The sequence below is a fragment of the Equus asinus genome, chromosome 21 (genome assembly GCF_041296235.1).
Source record: "Equus asinus isolate D_3611 breed Donkey chromosome 21, EquAss-T2T_v2, whole genome shotgun sequence".
NCBI classification, from domain to species: Eukaryota; Metazoa; Chordata; class Mammalia; order Perissodactyla; family Equidae; genus Equus; species Equus asinus.
The window spans coordinates 15,417,562-15,442,065 of record NC_091810.1 but is presented as its reverse complement, the minus strand read 5'-3'; the positions used below and the strand labels follow the sequence as shown (position 1 = coordinate 15,442,065).

The 24,504-nt window shown below is 43.8% G+C and overlaps 1 protein-coding gene across 3 annotated transcripts; it reads left to right on the top strand.

The window, feature by feature from the left end:
• Nucleotides 1-215: 215 nt before the first annotated feature.
• MRPS25 (mitochondrial ribosomal protein S25) lies at nucleotides 216-23,327 on the top strand. 3 transcript variants are annotated; one of them, XM_014838437.3, is made up of 6 exons: nucleotides 235-513; nucleotides 1,319-1,452; nucleotides 2,212-2,335; nucleotides 10,409-10,515; nucleotides 22,076-22,163; nucleotides 22,926-23,327. In XM_014838437.3, exons 1-6 carry the CDS (start codon nucleotides 380-382, stop codon nucleotides 23,116-23,118), a joined length of 780 nt encoding a protein of 259 aa, XP_014693923.1. In that variant the 5' UTR covers nucleotides 235-379; the 3' UTR covers nucleotides 23,119-23,327. The 3 variants fall into 3 exon arrangements, with proteins under 3 accessions (XP_014693924.1, XP_044611073.1, XP_014693923.1); XM_044755138.2 differs by lacking the exon at nucleotides 22,926-23,327 and having other exon boundaries at nucleotides 232-513; nucleotides 11,269-22,163; XM_014838438.3 differs by lacking the exons at nucleotides 1,319-1,452; nucleotides 2,212-2,335 and having other exon boundaries at nucleotides 216-513.
• The last annotated feature ends 1,177 nt before the right edge of the window (nucleotides 23,328-24,504 follow it).

Genomic DNA, 24,504 nt, shown 5'->3' with positions numbered 1-24,504 from the left:
CAGCTCTCTTGATTTATTTCTTAGTGTAGTTTTTGTTGTCAGAATGATTGAGTTAGAGTCTATTTAAAAATATTTTCCCTGGCGGCGAGGCGGGTACTAAGTTACAAAGCATGAAAATCTAAACGTCCCAGGAGGAGGGCGTTCCAAAAGCAAGGAGTACATACCCGCACCCCCAACAACAATGCTCCGCCAGCCAGGACTACAACTCCCAGGCTGCCCCGCGGCGTGCGCTGCCCGCCGGGAGACGGCTCCTGTGAGTCTGCGCGGGAAGTGGAAACCCACGCAGAGAAGCGGCCGCGCGAGGTCTGCTAGCGCGGCAGCGGCGGCTGGCCTGGTCTCTTCGCTGCTCGGGCCGCGGCCCGCCCTGCCCGCCGCAGCCATGCCCATGAAGGGCCGCTTCCCTATCCGCCGCACGCTGCAGTACCTGGGCCAGGGGGACGTGGTGTTCAAGGACTCAGTGAAGGTTATGACGGTGAACTACAACACGCACGGGGAGCTGGGCGAGGGCGCCAGGTCAGTCCGAGCCTTGCGACGCCGACGGCCGTGGTGGCGCGCTAGTCCCGGGGAGACTGGAGCGGCCCCCTGAGCCTGCGGCCGTCGCCCCATTCTGCGGATGAGCAGACAGGAGCAGATTGCTCCGGGCCCACAGCGAGAAGAGGACGGCAGGGCCAGGCTTGCCGGCTGCAGGCGTGACGGGGGACGCGGAGGACGAGGCTTCCCTCCGGGCGGCAGGGCTGGCGCGGGGCGGCCGCAGCCTCCTTCCCACCCGGCGCCGGCGGGCGGGCGTGCTCAGGGGCGACGGCGCCGGGTGGGCCCTGCTCTCAGCCCGCCGGTTTTGTGTGCTGGTTTGGGCGAGTTGCTCCTCCTCGGCGTCCCGACCGGGATGATGCTTGTCGCAGGGCCCGTGTGGGGACGCGGTGAGAGGCGTCGCGGGCGCTGGCGCTTCCCGAGCCGGCCCTGCACGTCCAGCACGGTTCTGGATGCCTCTGGCGCGGGTCTCGTTTGATCTTTACGGAAACCATTGCTGTCCCCACTCTAGGGAGGGGGAAAAGGTGCGAGGTTAAGTTAACTTGCTTCCCCAGGTACCACAGCTATCGAGCGAGCGAGTGGTAGCTCGGAAAGTGCTTCTCTCTCTTTTTTTTTTTTTTGAGGAAGATTGGCCCTGAGCTAACACCCATGCCCATCTTCCTCTACTTGTTGGCGTGGCTTGATGAGCGGTGCTAGGTCTGCGCCGCGGATCCGAACCCCCGAACCTGCGAACCCGGGCTGCGAAGCGGGGCGCGCGAACTTAACCGCTCCGCGGGCCGGCCCCTGGAAGGGCTTCTTTTGCAGGGCTCCTCACCGTCGTGATCGGGTCAGCGGGCTCCTCCGCCACCCCCACCGCCCCAGACTCCATAATGCTGTTTTCAGCCTGGAGCAGAGACTCACTGAGCCGAAGCTGGCGAGTGAAAGGTTTGGATTGAACCTTAAGGCAACAGCAGTGCTTGGGGCTTTGCTGGTGTTCAGTATAAATTTGTCGAGTGCCTGCTGAATGCTAGGCCACGTGCGGCGTGCCGGGAATTCTGCAGGGACCAAGGAAAAGGTCCCGTCCTTCAGAAGCTTCAGGGTTGGGTGTGGGATGGATCAGCACGGTCTGGGAGAGCATCTCCCTGGGGAGGGCCCCTCCCTGTGAGGGGCCTTGACTGCACCGCGCCTCCTAGTCATTTGCTGTCCCCTGGTGACTGGAGAACTTGGACCTGCTTGAGCTGGGATGAGGGCTTCCTGGAAGACTGGGTGTCACACGTGAATGGGCGCCCGGATGCTGCCTCATAACCCAGTGTGCATCCATCCGTCCACACTAGGAGTCAGGGCAGAGGCCAGGCCATGCCCGAAGCAGGGAGGCGACCTGGATGGACCTGTGAACTGGAAAGTGTGCCCTGTGTCAAGGGGTCATTAGCTGCCTGGCTCCAGCTTAGCTCCATGTGGGCTGTGTGGAGCATTTCTGATTTGTCCTGCAGCCAGAAATTTAGATTTTTATGTAGATGTCTGGTTTTCACATGGTCAGTCAATCAGAATAAGCCTGTAGGCACTATACTCAAGTATTTTAATACCTTTTAGGTAAACAGGATCCAAACAGCCATTCTGTGTTTCCTTGTTCCTAGTGATAAGGCCTTGCCTGTCCCGCCTGTGCCCTTTGTGATTTCGCGCCTCTGCCTGACTTGCTTTTTCTAGCCCCCAGGCCTTTGCTTGTTCCTGTGCCCTCAGCAGTTCAGCTGTCCCCACCTGGACCTTGCTCCAAGTGCCAGTGGCCAGTGCTACAGCCCTGGGCTAGCCATCGTCTTGGGGTGTCTGCCGGGTATGTTGGGAGCTGCTTTGTTCAGTATCTGAGGGCTAAGTCTCTGTTGACCTCTGCCAGGCGCTCTTGCCTTTAAGATGCAGTGACAGCAGTGACAACTGTTAGCGTTTATTGAGTTCTTCCTGTGTGTGCAGCCCTGAGCCCCAGGATCTAGGTGAATTTGGTAATTTGATAGTCACAGAGCCCTATCTGTGGAAGAAGTCCAGATGCTGATCACGGCCCTGGTTCTTTCACTTACTAGTTGTGCTCCTAGTTGTGTGTTACTTAGCTTTTTTGACCTCAGCTTCCTTAGTCATAAAACCCTACCTTTCAGGGTCACTGAGGATTCGAGTATAAAGTGCCTAGTGAAGTGCCTTTCACATACAGCAGGTGCTCAACTAAAGTTTCCACAGTTACTGACTTTCCTCCCATGCTTCAGCAAGAACCATTTAAAAGTCCCTGTTGAATTTTTGTCCTAATAGTTTTAGGTGTGGGAAAGTCCTGCATGGATATGCCCTGGTTTGTTTGCACGGAGTTCTGGGATACTCTGCTGTGGGGTGGGAGTTGAGCGGAAGTGTCCTAAGCCCAGGAAGGTAAACTCAGCCTTTGAGCTTCAAGCCCTGTGTGCTGTTGTGGCCTGCGAGGCTTCTAGAAGTACCCTAACTCCGCTTCCTCCCCCAGAGGCAACAACTTTCCACACTAACCATTTAATTAGTGTTACCTCCCTATAGTTAAATTCCATCCTTAGAGAGCTGCTTCTTACTTGTTTAGCTTTAGGCATTATCTGTTGACTTGCCACTATGGAAAATGAGCATCTGGCTTTTTGCCCACCATGGCCATTCCCCGGCCCCCAACACGTGCATAGCACTGCACCCGCCATTCTCCCAATACAGTCCTTTCAGAATTTTGGATAGAACAATATTCACTGTTTAAATGTGACTTTTAAAACACTGTACGCAGTTGAGCCAAATAGAGTACTGTGACTGCTTTTCCTTTTTTGTTTTTGCAAAGCTTTTTGTTTTCTCTAGAGTTAATAATTATCGTGGCTTTTGTTTTGTTTCAACTGCAGATAGATTTCATCTGCTTTTGTTTCTTTCAATTATGGAAGTCTCCCCAAATAAATGGTCACACAGTCAGGCTTTCTGTTGATTTATCAATTTCATCTTCTTGAAAATAGACTACAAGCTCCCATCTGGAGTGGTGGTTCTGCATCATAATCATCTTGGCATAAACACAGGCACAGAGCAGTAACTTGCCCTGGGTCATACAGCTGGGAAGTTGGTCAAGCCAGGTGACTATGTTTCTGTCCCATGTACCACTTGCACCTTCTGTCGTCTGGTGTATGCAGCAGGAAGCAGAGGGTGCATTTAAATTCAGATCATTTGAGGAGCCTTTAATTAAGGAACTATTTACAGAGGTGTGGGCAAGAAGCCACAAGGAGCAGTGCAAGACCCCAGGTCTGGGCTTGCAGGAGTGAGGGGGAGAATGATTATTGGAACCTGCAGACAGACAGGCTGCCTGACAGGAGCCCACAGGGCTGGGACTCAGGCAGGGGCTAAGCCAGGGAAATAAATACCTTGACTACCTCCCTCCTAGTCTTTTGCCTATGCTTCCCATTGGCCCAATGCAACATGAAGCCAGGGGGCAAGGAAGCTCATTTCTTAGTCCATATAGGTTAGCCATTCAGGACGGAGAGCGAGTGGAAAGGGATCCAGACATCCAGTGGTGTCCTCTAGTGAGGGACGTGTGAGTCATTTCTGTCCTTTGCTGTAACAAATACTGCTGCAGTGAACCTCACACACCTTTGCGTTCAAATGTGAACATATCTAAAAGCAGAAGCAAAATCACTGAGTCAAGATACATGCTTTTGTTTTTATTTTTTTTAAGATTGGCACCTGAGCTAACGTCTGTTGCCAATCTTTTTTTTTCTTCTTCTTCTCCCCAAAGACCCCCCAGTACATGGCTGTATATTCTAGTTGTGGGTTCTTCTGGCTGTGCTATGTGGGACACCACCTCAACATGGCTTGATGAGTGGTGTCATGTCCGTGCCCAGGATCTGAACTGGTGAAACCCTGGGCCACTGAAGCTGAGCGCACGAACTTACACCACTCAGCTATGGGGCTGGCCCTAAGATCTATGCTTTTAAAATTTTGCTAGTTCCAAATTGACCTACAAAGAAGTTAAACCAATTTATATTCTTTTTTTTTTTTTTTAAAGATTTTATTTTTTTTCCTTTTTCTCCCCAAAGCCCCCCGGTACATAGTTGTATATTCTTCGTTGTGGGTCCTTCTAGTTGTGGCATGTGGGACGCTGCCTCAGCGTGGTTTGATGAGCAGTGCCATGTCCGCGCCCAGGATTCGAACCAACGAAACACTGGGCCGCCTGCAGCGGAGCGCGCGAACTTAACCACTCGGCCACGGGGCCAGCCCCCAATTTATATTCTTTTATTTATTCTTTTGAGGAAGATTAACTCTGAGCTAACTGCTGCCAATCCTCCTCTTTTTGCTGAAGAAGACTGGCCCTGAGCTAACATCCATGTGCATTTTCCTCTATTTTATACGTGGGATGCCTACCACAGCATGGCTTTTGCCAAGCAGTGCCATGTCCGCGCCCGGGATCCGAACCAGTGAACCCTGGGCCGCTGAAGCAGAACATGCGAACTTAACCACTGTGCCACTGGGCCGGCCCCCCAATTTATATTCTTAAGGAAATGTTTCCTCACTTCTATAGCTTTTTTATCTTTAAATTTTTATTTTTTCTGCCCTCAACAAACTGATAATTTACTGAGAAAATAAAAAAGAAAAGAATTAAAATATGTAGTGTTTTAGATCGTGAAAACCCTGAATTTAACTCTAAACAGAAGGAGGCAAGGCATTCAAAACATTTCTTCCAGTATCTTTATAGGGCATGCTGGATGGTTCTTGCTGGAGACATAAAGTAGGTACTGTTATTATGTTACAGATGAGAAGTTAGACTCAGATGAAATACCTGCTAGAGAACACTCAACTAGTCAGAGTTAGCGGTGATGCAGCATTTAACCCCGGGTGTTTGAGAGCAGAGCCTAAGCTGGACCATATTTGTGTTATATCAAACTCAGTATTTCCTCATTTAGGGTAAATTTGAACTGTCTCAGGAAACAGATCCATACAGGGAAAGGAAGAACAACAGATCTTAAGAATTGTGAAGACAGTTTGCTTATGTCTATAGGATGTGAAATAGTCTATTGCGATGGTGGGAGAATCATTATTGAAGCTATGGAAAGTAGTTGTGTATCAACATGACCTGTCCAATTCAAAGATATGCTTTCTTCCCAGATGGCAGATCTGTAATAATATAAAAATCTAACTTGTGCCCTTTCCTGGGATCTCAAGTAAAATGTCTCTTCTTGAGACTGTTTCTGACATTTCTCTGCCTTCAGACAACAATCAGTCATTTCTTTATCCTGTGTAATAAAAGTAATTGCAGTTCTTGAGAAATGCATAGATATAATATTTTTCTAATGTAATCATTGACTTACATATCTGGTAAATTGAGCACTCCATTTGAATAATAACAGTGTCTAATTTGCCTTGTCATATATACAGTTTAGCATAGTAATCTTAATATTAATGCTCAGTAGAAATTTGTAGAATGAGTCAATGTAATAACAAGTTTTCTAGTTAAGAAAATAAGTGATAAGAAAATATCAAATATCACTACAAAATTCTGATAAGAACCAGAAAGTGCTGAGGATAAATGTTGGGCTTTTTTTGTGTATGTGTGTGTGAGGAAGATTGGCCCTGAGCTAACGTCTGTGCCAGTCTTCCTCTATTTTGTATGTGAGACACCGCCACAGCATGGCTTGATGAGTGGTATGTAGGTCTGCACCTGGGATCCCAACCTGTGAACCCTGGGCTGCCAAAGCAGGGTGTGCAAACTTAACCACTATGCCCTCAGGCTGGCCCATGAACTTTGGGCTTTAATTTCTTGTTTTCATGTGAAGTTGAGGTTTGACAAAGTTTTAAAGGTAAATTGATTACCAGGATTTGGCTTTCTGGTACATAGTTTAATATGGAATACATGGATTCTGCCCTAGGGCCAGATGACTCTTGTGAAGATTTTAAACATGTATTTTCCTTGAGTTTTATTAATTTCATGACAAGGAATTTAAGCTTAGAAGGAATGGGGGAGAAAAAGAGTCTGATATGTCTCATATTGGTAGAATGCAAGAATCTCGTCTCTCAAGGGATAAAGAAAATCAGCAGAAGGAAGTCTCAGTAGTTCCTGGGAGAAAGTATTGTAAAGTGTATCAGGAGTCATGGTCATGACTTTGGATGGCACAACATATGGGTCAGAGACAACATGAACTCGAGATTCAAATCTAAGTAGAAAAATACAATCATATAGGGAACTCTAAGTCCTGAGATCTAAAATATGGGTGTGTACATTGTTCAAAAGCAACATGTCTGAAAGAAAATGTGCCAGTTATTGATAGCCACGTACACCTAAGACTGTAAGCATGATAGAGTACGTGTGAATGAAGCAGAGGGAAATGAAGAGACAAGTGAAGAAATGAGCTGGGAAAAGATAGAGACACAGAAGGAGAGGGAAAGGAGGGAGAGACTGCAGGAGAAAGAGAGAGAGGCACAGAGGGAGAAAGAGAGGGGAGGGGAGAGAGACTAAAGCTATTCTAATCAGATGGGAAAGAATGGATGATAGGAACAGATGATGTGTCTCCAGTAACAGAATGTGAAATGGAAGGCTTTATTTTAAAAGATATGTTTGAATGAGTTCCTCTATTAAAGTAAAAATTGCAATTATCCTCAAGTAAGTATTTGGAGTGGATATTTGAAAAAGAGATTGGAATTTTTGTGGTCTTAGAGGATAAAACTGGGATAGGTGGATGGAAGGTATAAGACGAGAGATTTTTTCTCAATTTGCTAGTCATTTACAGTTTTGAGCTCTTCAGAAACAGCCTATAATGTGTCATGAGATAGTATTTTCCTACCACTAGAAGTTGGAAGAAGAAATTGTCTCTTTTTCCTGAATGTTGGGGAAGAAATGCATATATTTATCAGGAGGTTGTTTTAGATGTCTCTAAGATCACTTACAGCCCATGAATTTATTTAACACCTTACTAAGCCAAAGACATTTCACATGGCTTTCTCAGATCTCTTTATCTCGGATATTATCATTCATGTACCCCCCCCCCCACCCCAACAAGGTCCCTTCTGCATGTCAGCACTTTCTTCTCCATCTGTGCTCCTCATTCCTCTTCATCTCCCCTGTTGCTCCTCGATCTATCCCTGTCACCTCCTTCTGATTCATCTAAAAATGTACTGGCTTCCATTGCCTTTTAAAACATTCTCTGAGATTGGTCACTACCTCAGACTAGCATGTCATTTCTCTCCCGCTTCACCAACTACCCTTCCTTCTTCCCACATCCATGCTGCTCACTTACTCCAACTCTTTGCAGTTTGGCTTCTGTCTCAGAAGTAAGTGAAATCCGTTTTCCTAAGTCACAAATGACCTATTGATTTCAGTTTTATAATGTTTTATTAAGATGTGACAGGAAAGAAGATTCAGTATAATATTGGGAAGAGATTTTTAAGATTTCAATAAATTCAGACATAGAATTGGTTGCATCACGAGGCAGTGATTTTCCAGTCACTGGTGGTCTGGTAATGTACCACAGCTCCCTTCCCTAATTTATCTGCTTATGGTAAGAGTTCTCCCTGCCGTGCTTTCTGGATGAGGAAGGCAAGCAGCATGAACTCTTTGTTGCTAAGGCGAGCATAATATAATGTACTGGAAAGATCTGGAGGGCTTGTAGAATCCTAGGAGTCCTGATAATGGTTAGGAGCTCAGGTGATTGGGGAGCGGGAAGCACAGAACTGTGCTACTCAGAACAGGTGCATCAGACCCTGCTCCTCAGATTGATACTTTTCCTTTGGTTTGAGCAACACTATGTCAGGATCCAGTTTTTTGCCAGATATAGAGGTACCAGAACCTGACTCCTTCCTTTTGCCATTTTTATTTTTTTTTTGCTCACCTTGGAAGGATGCTTGGGAACCAAGTCTTTATTTTGAAAACTGGTAAATAAAGAGAAAAACTCAAGAATTTATCTTATGTTTCCCATGAATATACCCCTGGGCAGCCAAATAACTGATGAGGGGAAGTTTGTCTTTGTAGAAGCATTTCAACAATAAATGAAGACGGGATAGTAGAATTGGAATATCGTCACTTTCCAAGCCCTGAGGAACTGGGCCCCAATGGCTGCCGGCAACACAAAAAGAGAGCCATCCGGATACTGCGTGCTTCTCGATGAAGACGACAGCACCTACAAAGGAGTCTTCCTCCCCTAAAGTCAAATCTGACTCGGATAAAGCCTCTAGATTCAACTGTCAGTTTGCAGGAAGTAGAGAGGGCAGGGGATATTGATAGATAAACTACATTATAAGGCTGCAGTCAACAAGATCCTGACTCTGGGAAACTGTAGCACAAATGATCCAGTTTCTTCAACAATAAATTGCAAGGGGAGAAAAGAGGTTATAGGGAAACCTATAGATTTAGAGACCTAAAAGACATATTCCATAAAAAAACCCCAATAAAACTGTACTGTTCAGGGATGCAGAGTTAGATGATAAAACTGCAAATAAAAGAAGGTAACAATGCATACAAAAGGACAGTGCAGCATGGGGACTGCACTTAGTAATGCCTTATTATATATTTGAAAGTTGCTGTCTTAAAAGTTCTCATCACAAGAAAAAGACTTGTAACTGTGAGGTGATGGATGTTAACAAGACTTATTGTGGTGATCATTTCACAATATATACAAATATCAAATTGTCATATCGTACACTTGAAACTAATTAAATGTTATGTGTCAGTTATATCTCGAAAAGGAAAAAGTTAAGAAGTCGGGACAGTGGTTATTCTTTGTGGTGAGGGGGAGGCTTTGTATTTGAGATGGGCATAGGAATGGCTTCTGGAGTGACTGGCAGGGTACTGTATTTTTTCATGGAGGGTGAACTTTTTATAAATAACCTTAAAAAAACTCTTCAGTGATCTAAGAGGTGAAAAAGAATCATTTTGATTTATATGACTTTATTGGGAAGATATTGAGAATCTCCCTGTGATGACAGGTCATTTGGGTTTCTGCCTGTTTGTGGCCTTTGCCTTTTGTTGTTATTGAATATACATCTTATTATTGATGTGTAAAACTCTCTATCAAGGGGAGTAGCATTTTGTTTTATGTTTTGCAAATATTTTCCTTTTGGTTTGGCCAGTGTTGATTTTGTTTTGGGTAAATTTTGCCATGCTGTTGTTTTAATGTAGTCACATTTATCTGTATTTTTTTTTTTTCGAGGAAAATTAGCCCTGAGCTAACATCTGCTGCCAATTCTCTTTTTTTTTTTTTTTTCCTGAGGAAGACTGGCCCTGAGCTAACATCCGTGCCCATCTTCCTCCACTTTATATGTGGGACGCCTGCCACAGCATGGCTTGACAAGCAGTGCATAGGTCTGCACCTGGGATCCCAACCAGTGAACCCCAGGCTGCTGAAGCAGAACATGAGAACTTAACTGCTGTGCCACTGGGCTGGCCCCCACGTTTATCTGTATTTTAAACCTTCTAATTTTAAAGGTTTTCCTATTCCTAGATTGTAAAAATATTTCCCATGTTTGTTTTCATGGTTTCATTCATTTTTAAATTGTGGTATAATCTACATAAAGTGTACGCATGTAAGTATACAGCTTGATGAACTTCCACATATGAATACACCCCTGTAATCACCACACACATCAGGATCTAGGACATTTTGTAGTTTTGTTTTTACATTTATACTTCTCCTTTGGCGAGTTCTGGGTTAGTGCGCAATGTGAGGTAGGGATACAGATTTCTCTTCCTTCAAGTGACAAACCGGGAGTCCCAACACTCTCTGTTCAGAGAATTCATTAATAGATTCCTGAGAGCTGCTTTTCTAAGCCTTTTGGGTGGCAAGGTCCCCTGAGAATCTGATGAAAGTTCTAGACGTTCTCTCTAGAAGAACACACAGGTAAACAAAATTTTACATTAAAAACTCTATTTCACAGGTTTAATTTCTTCCTTTTTCAGGAAATTTGTGTTTTTCAACATACCTCAGATTCAATACAAAAACCCTTGGGTGCAGATCATGATGTTTAAGAACATGACACCATCACCCTTCCTGCGATTCTACCTAGGTGAGTGCGGGACCTCTCTGCTGTAGGCCAGGACTGTCTTTCCTCCATCCATTCCTCTTAACTGTAGCCATCAGGGTGATCTGAGATTCAAGCTCTTGGAAACTTCCAGAGGTCCCATCACTGGTGCACAGTGCCCCCTGAGATCTGGACTTCTCTTCCCCCAGCCTCATCTCCTGTTGCCCCTGTATGCCTTACCTGCCTCACACTGCATGGGCTAGTTGTTCCAAATTCCCTTGCCACACCATGCTCTGATGCCCTTGCTCCTGCTGGTTCCTCTGCTGGAAATCCCCTTTCTACCTTTCTTAGCTTATTTAATTGTTTTTAAATCCTTCAAGACTCAGCATGGGCACCACTCTCCCAGGAAGCCTTCTCTGCTCCCCTAGAGTGGCCCTTCCCTGTGTCCCGAAGCTCGTCTCTCTCAGTGCTGGCCACATTCTCTGAAACAGTGTATGTGTCTCTGTGTCCTCTTTGGGCCATGTGCGCTTACATGGCCACGCTGCTTTCCTGCCCCCTCGAGGTGCTAAAGTGAATGTTTGTTCAGTTAAGTTGGGCTCGGTGCTTAGAAATGAGAAGACCAGACGTTTTGGCCCAGCCCTCTACTCTCTCATTCCGACTGTGAGCCAGTAACCTTGCCATTGCTGCATTTCTCAAGTGAAGGCAGAATGTCTACCCTGCACAGTTAGGAGAGTCAAAAGCAGTGTAGATTGGGAAACACCTCAGGACACAAATGATGTTCTTTCATTCAATCAGCAGATTTGTACAGAGCCTGCTAGGAGCTGGGCACTGTTCTGGGTGCTGGGATGTCAGGGAGCCACACCACAAAGCTCTGTGCCCTTGTAGAGATGCCATGATAGTCTAGCAGGAGCAGACAGAATGAACAAGAAACTTAACAAGATGGTATGTTAGAAGGTAAGTGCAATGAAGAAAAAGGGAGAATAGAGCAAGGGAGGTGAAGACAGTGGTGGCGTGTGGCAATTTTGTATATGTATTTTGTGTTTGCATTTTAAAAAATTAACTTTATTGAGGTGTGATTTACCCGTAATGAATGCAAGGGTCTAATGTGCATTGATTGAGTTCTGACGACTTTCCCAGTGAAGACCCAGGACATTTCTAGTACTCCAGAAAGTTCTCTAGAGGTGCTTTCCAGTTAATTCCTGCTTCCACCAGAGGCAACCACTATTGCCTCTTTCACCATAGATTAGTTTTATTTGTTTCAGAACTTGATATAAATCGAATCTCACAGTATATGTTCTTTTGTGTCTGGCTTTTACTCATCATGTCTTTGAGACTTATCCATGTTATGTGTATCAGTAGTTTATTCTTTTTTATTGCTGAGTAGTATTCCATTACTGTCATATACCGCAGTTTATTTGTCCACTCACCTGTTGGTGAACATTTGGGTTTTTGTTAGATGCCAAGGCGGAGTTAGAAGTATGAGATTTCTTGGAGCTAAGGGGAGAGGGAGGAGAAGTGGGCAGGGAGTCTTCAGATGGCACAACAGGTTTGACATCTCTGAAAGGAGAGGCGAGGGAAGGGAAGCAGGTCTGGAAGGAGGTACCTCAGATGGTGATGCAGGTCTCAGAAAGTCTGGGCCAACTGAGCGGAAGGTTCTAGTGCTGTGTCGGGCAGAAATGACCATGTCCTAGAGCTAGGTCAGGGAGAGCCTGAGCTTGGCTCTGGTGTGCAGTGGATTCCAAAACACAACAGCTGTCAGCTGGCTGCTTCTCACAGGAGGGCCTCTTGAGGGGAGGTTTGAGTGATGGGCCTCCATGGCTGCCAAGGGTCGTTTCTAGTTTTTGGCTGCTAAGATAAGGTGCACATCAGTACCTTCTTGCACAAGTCTTCTTTGTGGACATGGGCACTCAGTTCTTCTGGGCATATGCCTCAGGATGGGATTTCTGGGTCATAGAATAGATGTGTAATGTTCTTAAAAACTGTCAAACAGATTTCCAAAATGCTTGTGCCATTTCACCTCCAGTAAGCAGGGTGAGAGAGTCCTGTCCTGATGGCTCCGCATCCTCATCCAGACTGGTATTGTTATTTGTTATTAGTTTCCTTTGTAACAAATCACCACAAACTTGGTGGCTTAAAGCAACACAAATTTCTTAGCTTACGGCTCTGTATGTTAGAAGCCCAGCATGGCTGAAATCAATGTCAGCAGAGCCTTCCTTTCTGGAGGCTCTATGGATGAATCCATTCCCGTGCCTTTTCCAGCTCTTAGGGGCCACCCACATTGGCTTGTGGCCCGTTCCTCCATCTTCTGACAGCAGCAATGCATACCTGGCCGTTCTTCCACAGTCACATGTCCCTCTGACCACAGCCCTGATGGGTTCTCTGATTTTAAGGACTGTGTGATTAAGTTGAGCACACTAGATTATCCAGGAGAATCTTCTTGTCTTCAGGTCCTTTAATCATGTCTGCAGAGCCCCTTTTGCCACATAAGGTGACATATTCACAGTTCTTGGGGGAATAGGATGGGGACATCTTTGGGGGCCATTATTCTGCTCACTACCTTGTCTTTTAAATTTTAGCCATTCACATGGGTGTATATCTCATTGAAGTTTTAATTTGCATTTCCCTGTGACTGTCTTCTCATGTACTTATTGGCCATTCATATTTCTTTTGTGAAGACTGAATCTTTTGTCTGTTAAAAAAAATTGGGTTTTCTTATTGAGTTCTTTATATATTCTGGATTCAATTTCCTGTGTCAGATATATATATTTTGAGTATTTTCTCTCAATCTGTGGCTTGCTTTCATTTTCTTAATGGTGCCTTTTGAAAGCAGAAGTTTTAATTTTGATGAGCTGCAGCTTATCATTTGTTTTCTTTTATATTTAAAGCTTTTCATGTCTTGTCCAAGAAATCTCTGCCTACCCCAAGGTTGCAAAGGCTTTCTCCTCTTTTTCCTTTGGAAATTTTATAGTTTTAGATTTTACATTTAAGTCTATGATCTAACTTATTTGTGTATTAAGTGAGGATAGCGACTGAGAGTCATTTTTATTTTTTTAGATTCTCGATATTCAATTGTTACCACACCATTTGTTGAAAGACTCTTCTTTCCCTTATTAAATTTCCTTGGCATCTTTGTAAAAAATCAATCAGCCATGAATGGATAAACAAAATTCACTGTATTCATTCAGTGGACTATTACTCAGCTACAAAAAGGTAGGAAGTTTGACACATGCTACAACACAGATGAACTTTGAAAAAATTATGCTAAGTGAAGAAAGGCAGATTCAAAAGGCCACATATTGTATAATACTGTTTATATGAAATGTCCAGAATAGGCAAGTCCATTTAGAGACAAAGTCAGGGGCTGGGGAAGGGGTGGTGTGGGGAATAGAAAGTGATTGCTTAATGAGTACAGGGTTTCTCTCTGGGGTGATGAGAAAGTTCTGGAACTAGATGGTGGTGATAGTTGCACAACATTGTAAGTGTACTAAAAGCCACCAAATTGTACACTTTAAAATAGTTAAGGAGAGAGAATGACATCAGCATCATGGTAGAGTGGTCTCTTCCCTTAGACTGGCCCCCCTCAGATACAGTGAAAAGGACATTCATACAACACAGTAGACGTCTGAGAGACCTACGCAGCTATACGTGTGAAGGTGGAGGTGCTGGACCCCCGGGGAGGAAGTGGAAGGAGGTGAGGGGATCTCCTCTCCCTCTGTGGCAGTGACCCAGGGTACAGGACCACGTGCTGCTCTGAGAAGAGAGGGGGGAGGGGTGGCTCTCTGTGGGAACACCTTCATTTTCTGAGTTGCCTCCTGGCCATGAAAAGCCCCACACAGAGGAGGCCAGGCAATTGCAGGGGTGTTTTCATCAAGCCTGTACCCCAGGAGGGCAGATAGTGAGGGCAGGGTGAGAATGCCCCCAGGATGCACACACGAAGGGAAGCACCCCTCCCACTGTCCAGCACACTGACCAGCTTGGCTGCTAGGTCAGAGCAAGGACCCCCACCAGAGCGCATGCACATTCATTTTGTAAAGCAGCAGCAGTAAGTCGACAATCACAGATGTGCCCTGTCAGCATAGATTCCAAAGGACAGACACAGATGCCAGGGATCTCCGCAGGCTCAGAATACACAGCTCTTGCCGACCCTCCTGCAGCGGCAGGTGGAATCTGCAGCCAGATACTTCCACTATGTGAAGGCATAAGTCCATGCCATCAAACAGTATGAAGAAATATATTAATACTCAAGAGCAGAAGGAAAATGACAAGCACCCAGAAATCAATCCTGAAGGTGCAGAAATTTACAATCTAAATGGCAGAGAATTAAAAATAGCTATCATAAAAAAACAATGAATTACAAGAACATTCAGAAAGGCAGTTCAATGAAATCAGGAACAAAATTAATGAACAGAGGGAATTCTTCACAAAAGGGATTGGAACTATAAAGAAAAACCAATCAGAAATGTTGGAGATGAAAAACTCAATGAATGGCATAAAAATCTGGAGTCCTTGAATAACAGAGCTGATGTTATGGAAGACAGAATTAGCAGCTTGGAGGACAGAAATATAGAAATGATTCACATGGAGAAGGAGAGAGAACAAAGATTAAAAAGCAATGAAGAAATTCTCCAAGAAATATCTGACTTAATTAGGAAATGCAACATAAGGATTATAGGTTTTCCAGAGGGAGAAGGAAGGGAGAAAGGAGCAGAAAGCTTCAAAGAAATAATATCTGAGAACTTCCCAAACCTGGGGAAGGAGCTGGGATTGCAAGTAAAAGAAGCTAAAATAACTCCTAATTTTATCAGTGCAAGAAGACTTTCTCCAAGGTAAGTGTCAGTAAAACTGGCAAAAGTCAGTGACAAAGAAACCTCTGTTAGGCTGTCAGCGGATTTCTCAGCAGAAACCTTACAGGCTAGCAGAGAGTGGAATGATATATTCAAGATTCTGCTAGATAAAACCTTTCAGCCAAGAATACTCTATCCAGCAAAATTATCCTTCAGGTATGATGGAGGAATAAAAACTTTCCCAGATAAACAAAAGCTGAGGGGGTTCATTGCTGCAAGATCCCCCTCCCCCCAAGAAATGCTCAAGAAGGCCCTCACACCAGAAAAAAAAAAAAAAATAGGGTTTACCAAGCCTTGAGCAAGGAGATAAATAGGCAGACAAAATCAGAAAGTTGCAGCTCTCTACGAGGACAGGTTAGCAAACATTTAAATATAACATTAAAGGTAAAGGGAGGGGCCGGCCCTGTGGCCGAGTGGTTAAGTTTGCACGCTCTGCTTCTGCGGCCCAGGGTTTCACCAGTTCGGATCCTGGGCACGGACATGGCACCACTCATCAGGCCATGTGGAGGCGGCGTCCCACATGCCACAACTAGAAGGACCCACAACTAAAAGTATACAACTATCTACTGGTGGGATTTTGGGAGAAAAAGCAAAAAAAAAAAAAAAGAAAAGATTGGTAACAGATGTTAGCTCACCTGCCCATCTTTAAAAAAATAAATAAAGGGAAGGAAAACATAAAACATAGAAAATAACTATAATCTCATCACTTTAATCACAAACTTACAACACAAAACGGAATAATATGTGACAACACAATAACTGAGAAGGGGAAGAGGAGGGGGATGGAATCTGCTTAGGCCAAGGAAATAAGAGGCTATCAGAAAATGGTCTGTCTTGTTTATGAGGTTTTTTATACAAACCTCATGGTAACCACTAAACAATCAGACACAAATGATAAAATAGGAAACTGAGAAAACCATCACAGAGAACTATCAAACTGAATTGGCAGTCTGAAATACACAGGAGGAGAAATAAGGGAAATACCAAACAACTGGAAAACTGGAAAACTGATAAAATGGCAGCATTAAGCCCTCATATTTCAGTAATCACTCTAAATGTAAATGGATTGAATTCTCCAATCAAAAGACACAGAATGACAGGATGGATTAAAAACACAAGACCCAACAATGTGCTGCCTCCAGGAAACACTTCTCAGCTCTAAAGACAAACACAGGCTCAGAGTGAAGGGATGGAAGATGATGCTTCAATCTAATGGCAAACAAAAGAAAGCAGGTGTTGCCATACTTATATCAGACAAAGTAGACTTCAAGATAAAACAGGAAATGAGAGACAAAGAGAGGCAGTATATAATGATGAAACTGACACTCCACCAAGAAGACATAACACTTATATATGCACCCAACACAGGAGCACCACAGTACATAAAGCAACTGTTAACAAACCTAAATGGAGATATTAACAGCAAGACAATAATAGTAGGAGACCTTAACACCCCATCAATGGATAGATCATCCAGACACCAAGTCCACAAGGAAATACTGGAATTAAAGGAAAAACTAGACCAGATGGACTTAACAGATGTATATAGAACACTCCATCCAAAAACAAAAGAATACACATTTTTCTCATGTGCACACAGAACATTCTCAAGGATAGACCATATGTTGGGAAACAAGGCAAGCCTCAATAAATTTAAGAACATTGAAATCATGTCAAGCATCTTTTCCAGCCATAATGCTATGAAACTAGAAATCGACTACAAGAAAAAAGTTGAGAAAGTGACAAATATGTGGAGACTAAATATGCTACTGAATAGTCAATGAAGAAATTAAAGGAGACATAAAAAAAATCTGGAGACAAATGAAAACTAAAATACAGCATACCAACTCATATGGGATGCAGCAAAAGCAGTCCTAAGAGGGAAATGCATAGCAATACAGGCCCACCTTAACAAAACAAGAAAAATCTCAAATAAGCAATCTTAAACTACACCTAAAAGAACTAGAAAAAGAAGAACAAAGCAAGCCCAAAGTCAGAAGGAGGAAAATATTAAAAATTATCGCAGAAATAAATGAACTAGAGACAAAAAATCAAAAAAGAAACAAAAATGAAAACCTCAGTAGAAAGGATCAATGAAACAAAGAGCTGGTTCTTTGAGAAGATAAGCAAAACTGACAAGCCCTTAGCCAGACTCACTAAGAAAAAAAGAGGCTTAAATAAGTAAAATTAGAAATAGAAGAGGAGAAATTACAATGGATATCACAGAAATACAAAGGATTATAAGAGAATACTATGAAAAACTATATGTCAACAAACTGGACAATCTAGAAGAAATGGATAAGTTCTTAGACTCATACAACTTTCCAAAACTGAATCAAGAAAAAATAGAGAATCTGAATAGACCAGTCACAAGTAAAGAGATGGAAACAGTAATTGAAAACCTCCCCAAAAATAAAAGTCCAGGACCAGATGGCTTCTCTGGACAATGCAACCAAACATTCCAAGATTTAATACCTATCCTCAAATTATTCCAAAAAGTCAAAAAGGACGGAATACTTCCTAACACATTTTATGAGGCCAACATCACCCTGATACCAAAGCCAGACAAGGACAACAAAAGAAGGAAAATTACAGGCCAATATCGCTGATGACCATAGATGCAAAATTCCTCAACAAAATATTGGCAAACGAAATACAGCAATACATTAAAAGGATCAAACACCATGATCTAGTGGGATTTATAACAGGGATGCAGGGATGGTTCAACATCAGCAAATCAATCAGTGTGCTACATCACATTCACAAAATGAATAAAAACCACATGATCATCTCCCTAGATGCAGAGAAAGCATTTGACAAGATCCAACATCCATTTATCATAAAAACCCTCAATAAAATGGGTATAGACAGAAAATACCTTAACATAATAAGGGCCATATATGACAAACCCACAGCCATCATCGTAGTCCACGGGGAAACACTGAAAGCCATCCCTCTGAGAACAGGAACAAGACAAGGGTGCCCATTCTCATCACTGTTATTCAACATAGTACTGGAGGTTTTGGCCAGAGCAGTTAGGCAAGAAAAAGAAATAAAGGGTATTCAAATTGGCAATGAAGAAGTGAAACTCTTGCTGTTTGCAGACAACATGATTTTATGTATAGAAAACCCTAAAGAACCCATCGGAAGACTACTGGAAATAATCAACAACTACAGCAAAGTTGCAGGGTACAAAATCAACTTACAAAAATCAGTGACATTTCTATAATAACGAACTAACAGAATTCAAGAATACAATCCCATTTCGAATAGCAACAAAAAGAATAAAATATCTAGGAATAAATTTAACTAAGGAGGTGAAAGACCTATACAATGAAAACTATAAGACACAGTTGAAAGAAATTGATGATGACATAAAGAAATGGAAAGATATTCCATGCACGTGGAGTGGAAGAATAAACATAGTTAAAATGTCCGTACTACCTAAAGCAATCTACAGATTCAATGCAATCCCAGTCAGAATCCCAGTGACATTCTTCACGGAAACAGAACAAAGATTCATTCATGTGGGGCAACAAAAGACCCTGAATACCCAAAGCAATCTGAGTAAAAAGAACAAAGCCGAGGGCATCACAATGCCTGACTTCAAACTATACTACAAAGCCACAGTAATCAAAACAGCATGGTACTGGTACAGAAAGAGACATCCAGATCAATGGAAGAGAATTGAAAGCCCAGAAATAAACCACACATCTATGGACGGTAATCCTCAACAAAAATGGAGAAAGGGAAGTCTGTTCAATAAATGGTGCTGGGAAAACTGGACAGCTACATGTAAAAGAATGAAAGTAGACCACTATCTTTTGCCATACAGAAAACTTAAAATGGATTAAAGACTTGAACATAAAATGTGAAACCATGTAACTCCTAGAAGAAAATATAGGCAGTAGCCTCTTTGACATTGGTCTTGGAAGGATCTTTTTGAATACCATGTCTACTTGGGCAAGGGAAACAAAAGAAAAAATAAACAAACGGGACTTCCTCAGACTAAAGAGCTTCTGCAAGGCAATGGCAACCAGGAACAGAAGAAAAGACAGCCCACCAACTGAGAGAAAATATTTACAAATCATATATCTGACAAAGGGTTAATCTCCAGAATACATAAACGAACTCACACAACTCAACAACAAGAAAACAAACAACCCAATCAAAAACTGGGCAGAGGATCTGAACAGACATTTTTCCAGAGAAGACATACAGATGGCCAGTAGGCACATGAGGTGTTCAACATTGCTAATCAGCAGGGACACGCAAATCAAAACTACACTGAGCTATTACCTCACACCCATCAGAATGGCTAATATTAAGACCACAAAAAATAAATGTTGGAGAGGATGTGGAGAAAAGGGAACTCTCGTACACTGCTGGTGGGAATGCAAACTGGTGCAGCCACTATGGAGAACAGTATGGAGATTTCTCAAAAAATTAAAAATAGAAATACCGTACGACCTAGCTATCCCACTACTGGGTAGTTATCCAAAGAGCTTGAAATCAACAATTCAAAGAGACTTAGTCACCCCTATGTTCATTGCAGCATTATTCACAATAGCCAAGACGTGGAAGCAACCCAAGTGCCTATCGAGCAATGAATGGATAGAGAAGATGTGGTACATACAATGGAATACTCCTCAGCCATAAAAAAGACAAAATTGTCCCCTTTGCAACAACATGGATGGACCTTGGGGGTATTATGCTAAGCGAAATAAGCCAGACAGAGAAAGACAAACCCTGTATGATTTCACTCAGATATGGAAGGTAAACAATCATATGGAGAAAGAGATCAGATTAGTGGTTACCAGAGGGGAAGGGGGCTGGGGGATACGCATAAGGGGCACATATGTATGGTGACCAACAAATAATAAGGTACACCTGAAATTTCACAATGTTATAAACTTTATGACCTCAATAAAAGAATAACAAAAGGAAGGTTTGATCAACAGAAATAAAGCTTAAACTCTAAGTTCTTACCTAAAAAAATACAAAATAGAAGTCAAAAGTGTGAATTTTACGTTTTATTTTACCATACACAAAAAAGTCACTTGACCAATATTTCTGAACTCTTCACCCCTTTCACTGTCTTTCCTTATACTAATATCACCACAATGTCTTGGTTTTTTTAAGTCTTAAGATCAGGAGGTATAAATCTAACTTTGTCTTTTTTCCCTCCCAAATTACTTTGGCTATTGTAGGTTCTCTGTATTTCCATGTTAACTTTAAAATCTGCTTGCCAGTTTCTAGAAAACTTGCTGGGATTTTGATTGGAATTATGTTATCGATCATTTTGAGGAGAATGGACATTTGAACAATATTGAGTATCTTTTATGACTATTGTACATGGTATTTTAAAAAATTTCATTTTTTAGAAGTACAGCTGATTTTTGTAGTAGGCCTTGTGTCTTGCAACCTTGCTAAATTCACTCACATAATCATTCCATCTGCAAACAGGAAGTTTTACTTCTTCCTTCCCAATCTTTTTCTTTCTTTCCCTTGTGTGTGTGTGTCTTTATTCACTGGCTAAAGTGGCTGCAATATTTTGCATTTTACCAGTAATGCGGGAGAGTTCCAGTTACTTTGCATCCTCACTAGCACTTAATATTGTCCATTTAAAAGGAATTTAGCCACTCTGGTATCTCATTGTGGTTTTAATTTGCATTTTCTTAATGACTAGTGATATTAAGTATCTTTTCATGTGCTTATTATTAGCCTTTTTTGGTGGTGGTTGTTAAATGTTTATTCAGATATTTTGCCTATTTTTTCATTGGATTATCTTATTGTGAGAGTTCTTTATATAGTCAGGGTACAAATCCTGTATCAGATATATGCATTATGAATATTTTCTTCCAGTCTGTGGCTTTTGGTGTCTTTTGAAGCACAAAAGTTTTGAATTTTGATGAATTTCAATTTATCAAATTTTTCTTTTATGGATCATGTTTTTGATGTCATATCCTAAAATCTTTGCTTAGGTAAGGTTATGAAGATTTTCTCTGTTCTCTTCTGAAAGTTTTAGCTCTTACATTTAGGTCTCTGATCCCTTTTGAGCTCCCCCTCCTTTTTTTTTTTTTAATTTGGCGAGGTAAAGGTCTAAATTCATTTATTTGCATGTGGATATCCGGTTATCCCAGCACCATTTGTGGCAAAACTATTTTTTCCTCATTGAATTGTCTTGGCATCTTTGCTGAAAATCCATTGGCCATACATATGAGTGTTTATTCTGGACTCAGTTCTGTTCCAATATTCTATGGTCTGTTCTTTTGGTAGTACCACACTGTCTTGATTACTGTAGCTTATAGTAAATTTGAAATTGGAAAGTGAACATCCTCCCATTTTCTTGTTGTTCAAAATTGTTTTGGCTATTTTTGGTTTTCTGCATGAATTTTAGGCCCAGCTTGTCTGTTTCTACAAAAACACCTGCTAGGACTTTGATAGGGATTGCACTGAATCTATAGACCAGTTTGGGGAAGAACTGCCATCTTAAATGATACTGAATCTCTCTATCCATGAATGTGGAATTTCTTTCCATTAAAATAGTACGCTTTTGTACATACTTAAGATTTGTCTGCTCATGTCTAAAGAAATATGGAAAAAAGGAAGGGTGGCATTATGAGTTATATAAACAAGCATATTTATTTTATTGTTAAAGTTTCTCCACTAAAAGCAAATCCCAAATCACCACCATTTGAGGCTGAGGAGCACACTGCCGAGTTTCAGCTTTTCTTCTCCCCTTTGCTTCCTGTTTCCAGATTCTGGGGAGCAGGTCCTTGTGGATGTGGAGACCAAGAGCAATAAGGAGATCATGGAGCACATCAAAAAAATCTTGGGGAAGAATGAGTGAGTTGCTGGGATTGACTTGGAAGGGAGCAAACAGCCTAGAGAATTTGAGAGAAGGGGTGCATTGGGAGGGGTGTTGAGAGGGCAGACTCCCTGACAGCAAGCCACGGACACCAGCCGGAGAGCATGGCTATAAAGTCTGTTCCATCTGGCTTTGCTGCGCACAGATAGGTGACCGTAAGTCACTGAGCCTATGTGAGCTGTACCTTCCTTGCTGTGAAGTGGGGATGAAGATGTCCGTCCCTCCTGGGGTTGAAGGAAGCTGAGATGCTGCTGAAATGCTTGCCCGGGATGGCTCTGACCACCTCTGTCCTTGGGAATCTCAGCTTGGAGCTGCTGGGTGTCTCTTCCTGGGACCTGCTGTGACACGTCCTTTTTCTTTCCATGGATGAAAGGAGGAAAGGGAGGGAAGCCAAGAAAGTCTGTCTTTGCGAAAGCAGGCCAGTGTCTTTCCAGGCCCCTGTATCCTGGTTGTCGGCCTCTCGGCTGTCGGAAGGCTGACCGCTGCTGTGTGGGCCTGTGGCGAGTGATCTTCCCCCACGGGGCCTGACACTGCTCACATGCAGGCCTTCCTGCTGTGCCTCCTCCCTCCTCTGGGAGGCCTGTGGGGAGGGAAGGGCTAGGCTTTGGCAGTGAGGAGCAGGTTAGGAGGCGGAGATGCAGCTCTCCCTGGCTGATGTGGGGGTTCACTCGCTAAGTCCCGTGCTTCCCAGAGGCTCAGAGCAATGTTCCTTATGCCTTCTTGTCTGTGCTTTTTGGCAGAGAAACCCTCAAGAAAGAGGAGCAAGAGAAAAAGCAGCTTTCTCACCCAGCACACTTTGGCCCCCGAAAGTACTGCTTACGGGAATGCATCTGTGAGGTGGAAGGGCAGGTACCCTGCCCGGGCCTGGTGCCTTTACCCAAGGAGATGACGGGAAAGTACAAAGCAACTCTCAGAGCTGGTGCCCAGGACTAAGGCCTTAGGCCACTAGGGGCTGGGGCTACCTTGGCCACAGGGAAGCCTTGGTCCTGTCCCTGGAGAGACTCTGAAGAGCTTTTTGCAATAAAAGGATCCCCATCACACACCTGTGTGCAAGGACGTGGGGGAAGGGAAGGAGTATCTGCAGTTGAGCCACTGAATGAATATCCCTCCTGCAGCAGGTCAATAAAATGCTTCTGTCTCCAGCAGTGTGGTGTGTGGGGTCTGATAGGCACAAGCAGGAAGGCCTGCATGGGGAGAGGGCTTTGGGATGCGGAAGAGTAAGGCCGCAGCCTGTTGACATCTCTGTCTTGGTCCTGCGGCCCTTTCCTGGTCTCCATCAACTTCGGCTCTTCTTCCAGACCCTGCTCTGGAGAATTAGGAGCTGCTGTGGCCGTCTGGCTGGGGCCATCTGTGTGGATGGTCCCCTCCATTCAGGCTCTTTGGGTATTTTTCAGAAACCCCAGGGCAAGCCTTTGTGCAGTGTTCACCTTTTAACTTAAAGCCCACCGACCCTTTCCTCCTGAGGGGCCTGGCCGTGGGTGTGCCAGAGAGGCAGGAGGCCCCTGGTGGCTGGCTGGCAGACCCACCTCAGGAATGTGCCCACTGGCGAGTCAGCCACTGCCAGCCCTGTGGCCCCAGCCCCCTGCCCATTAGCAGGCAGCTTTGCAGGAACTGCCCTGAGGGTTGGTGCTGGAGGCTTGGAAGAGGGGGAGGCGTTACTGCAGGTCTGCGCGGGAGTTCTTTCCTCACAGGACACTGACATTGCTGTCGCTTTAGTTATGCTGGTTTCAGCCCTCAGGGGACACCAGAGCCCTCTAGGGTCACCAGAAGAATAGGTTTACTTGGTCAGAAAGTGAAGGGCCAGCTGGACCACAGACGCATGGAAACACTCAAGGAGACCTTGCCTTACGGGACATGGCAAAACAGCGGGGCTTAGAAGAGCAGGCTTGAGGTCCAAGCTCCCCTGCTGACCAGAACACTGGCCAAGGCCTAACGCTGTTTGTAAAGTGGGAGTAAAGGCAGTCCCTGCCCCGTGAGGGCGTTAGCCGTGGGAAATGACGTGAAACTAGAATGTTTTATATGAATGTTGCAGGTTATCTCATCAAATCGGGACAATTTTGATGCTCAAGTTATAGACCTGTTCAGGGTGATGGCTTGCGGGGGTTGGGAGGGCAAGGTGGGCGTGTGGGTCTAACGTGTAACGGGCAGGTGCTCCTTGAATGATCGCAGGCTTGCTAGGGTTGTGTTGAATTGAAATTCAATACCGTGGCGCCCTCTCCCCCGTCACCGTTTTGGAGGGTGGGTAGAGAAATCTATCCTCCGTTCTACTCCTGCCCGTGGGTGCTGATTTCAGTTCCTGGTGTTTCTAATGACCACACC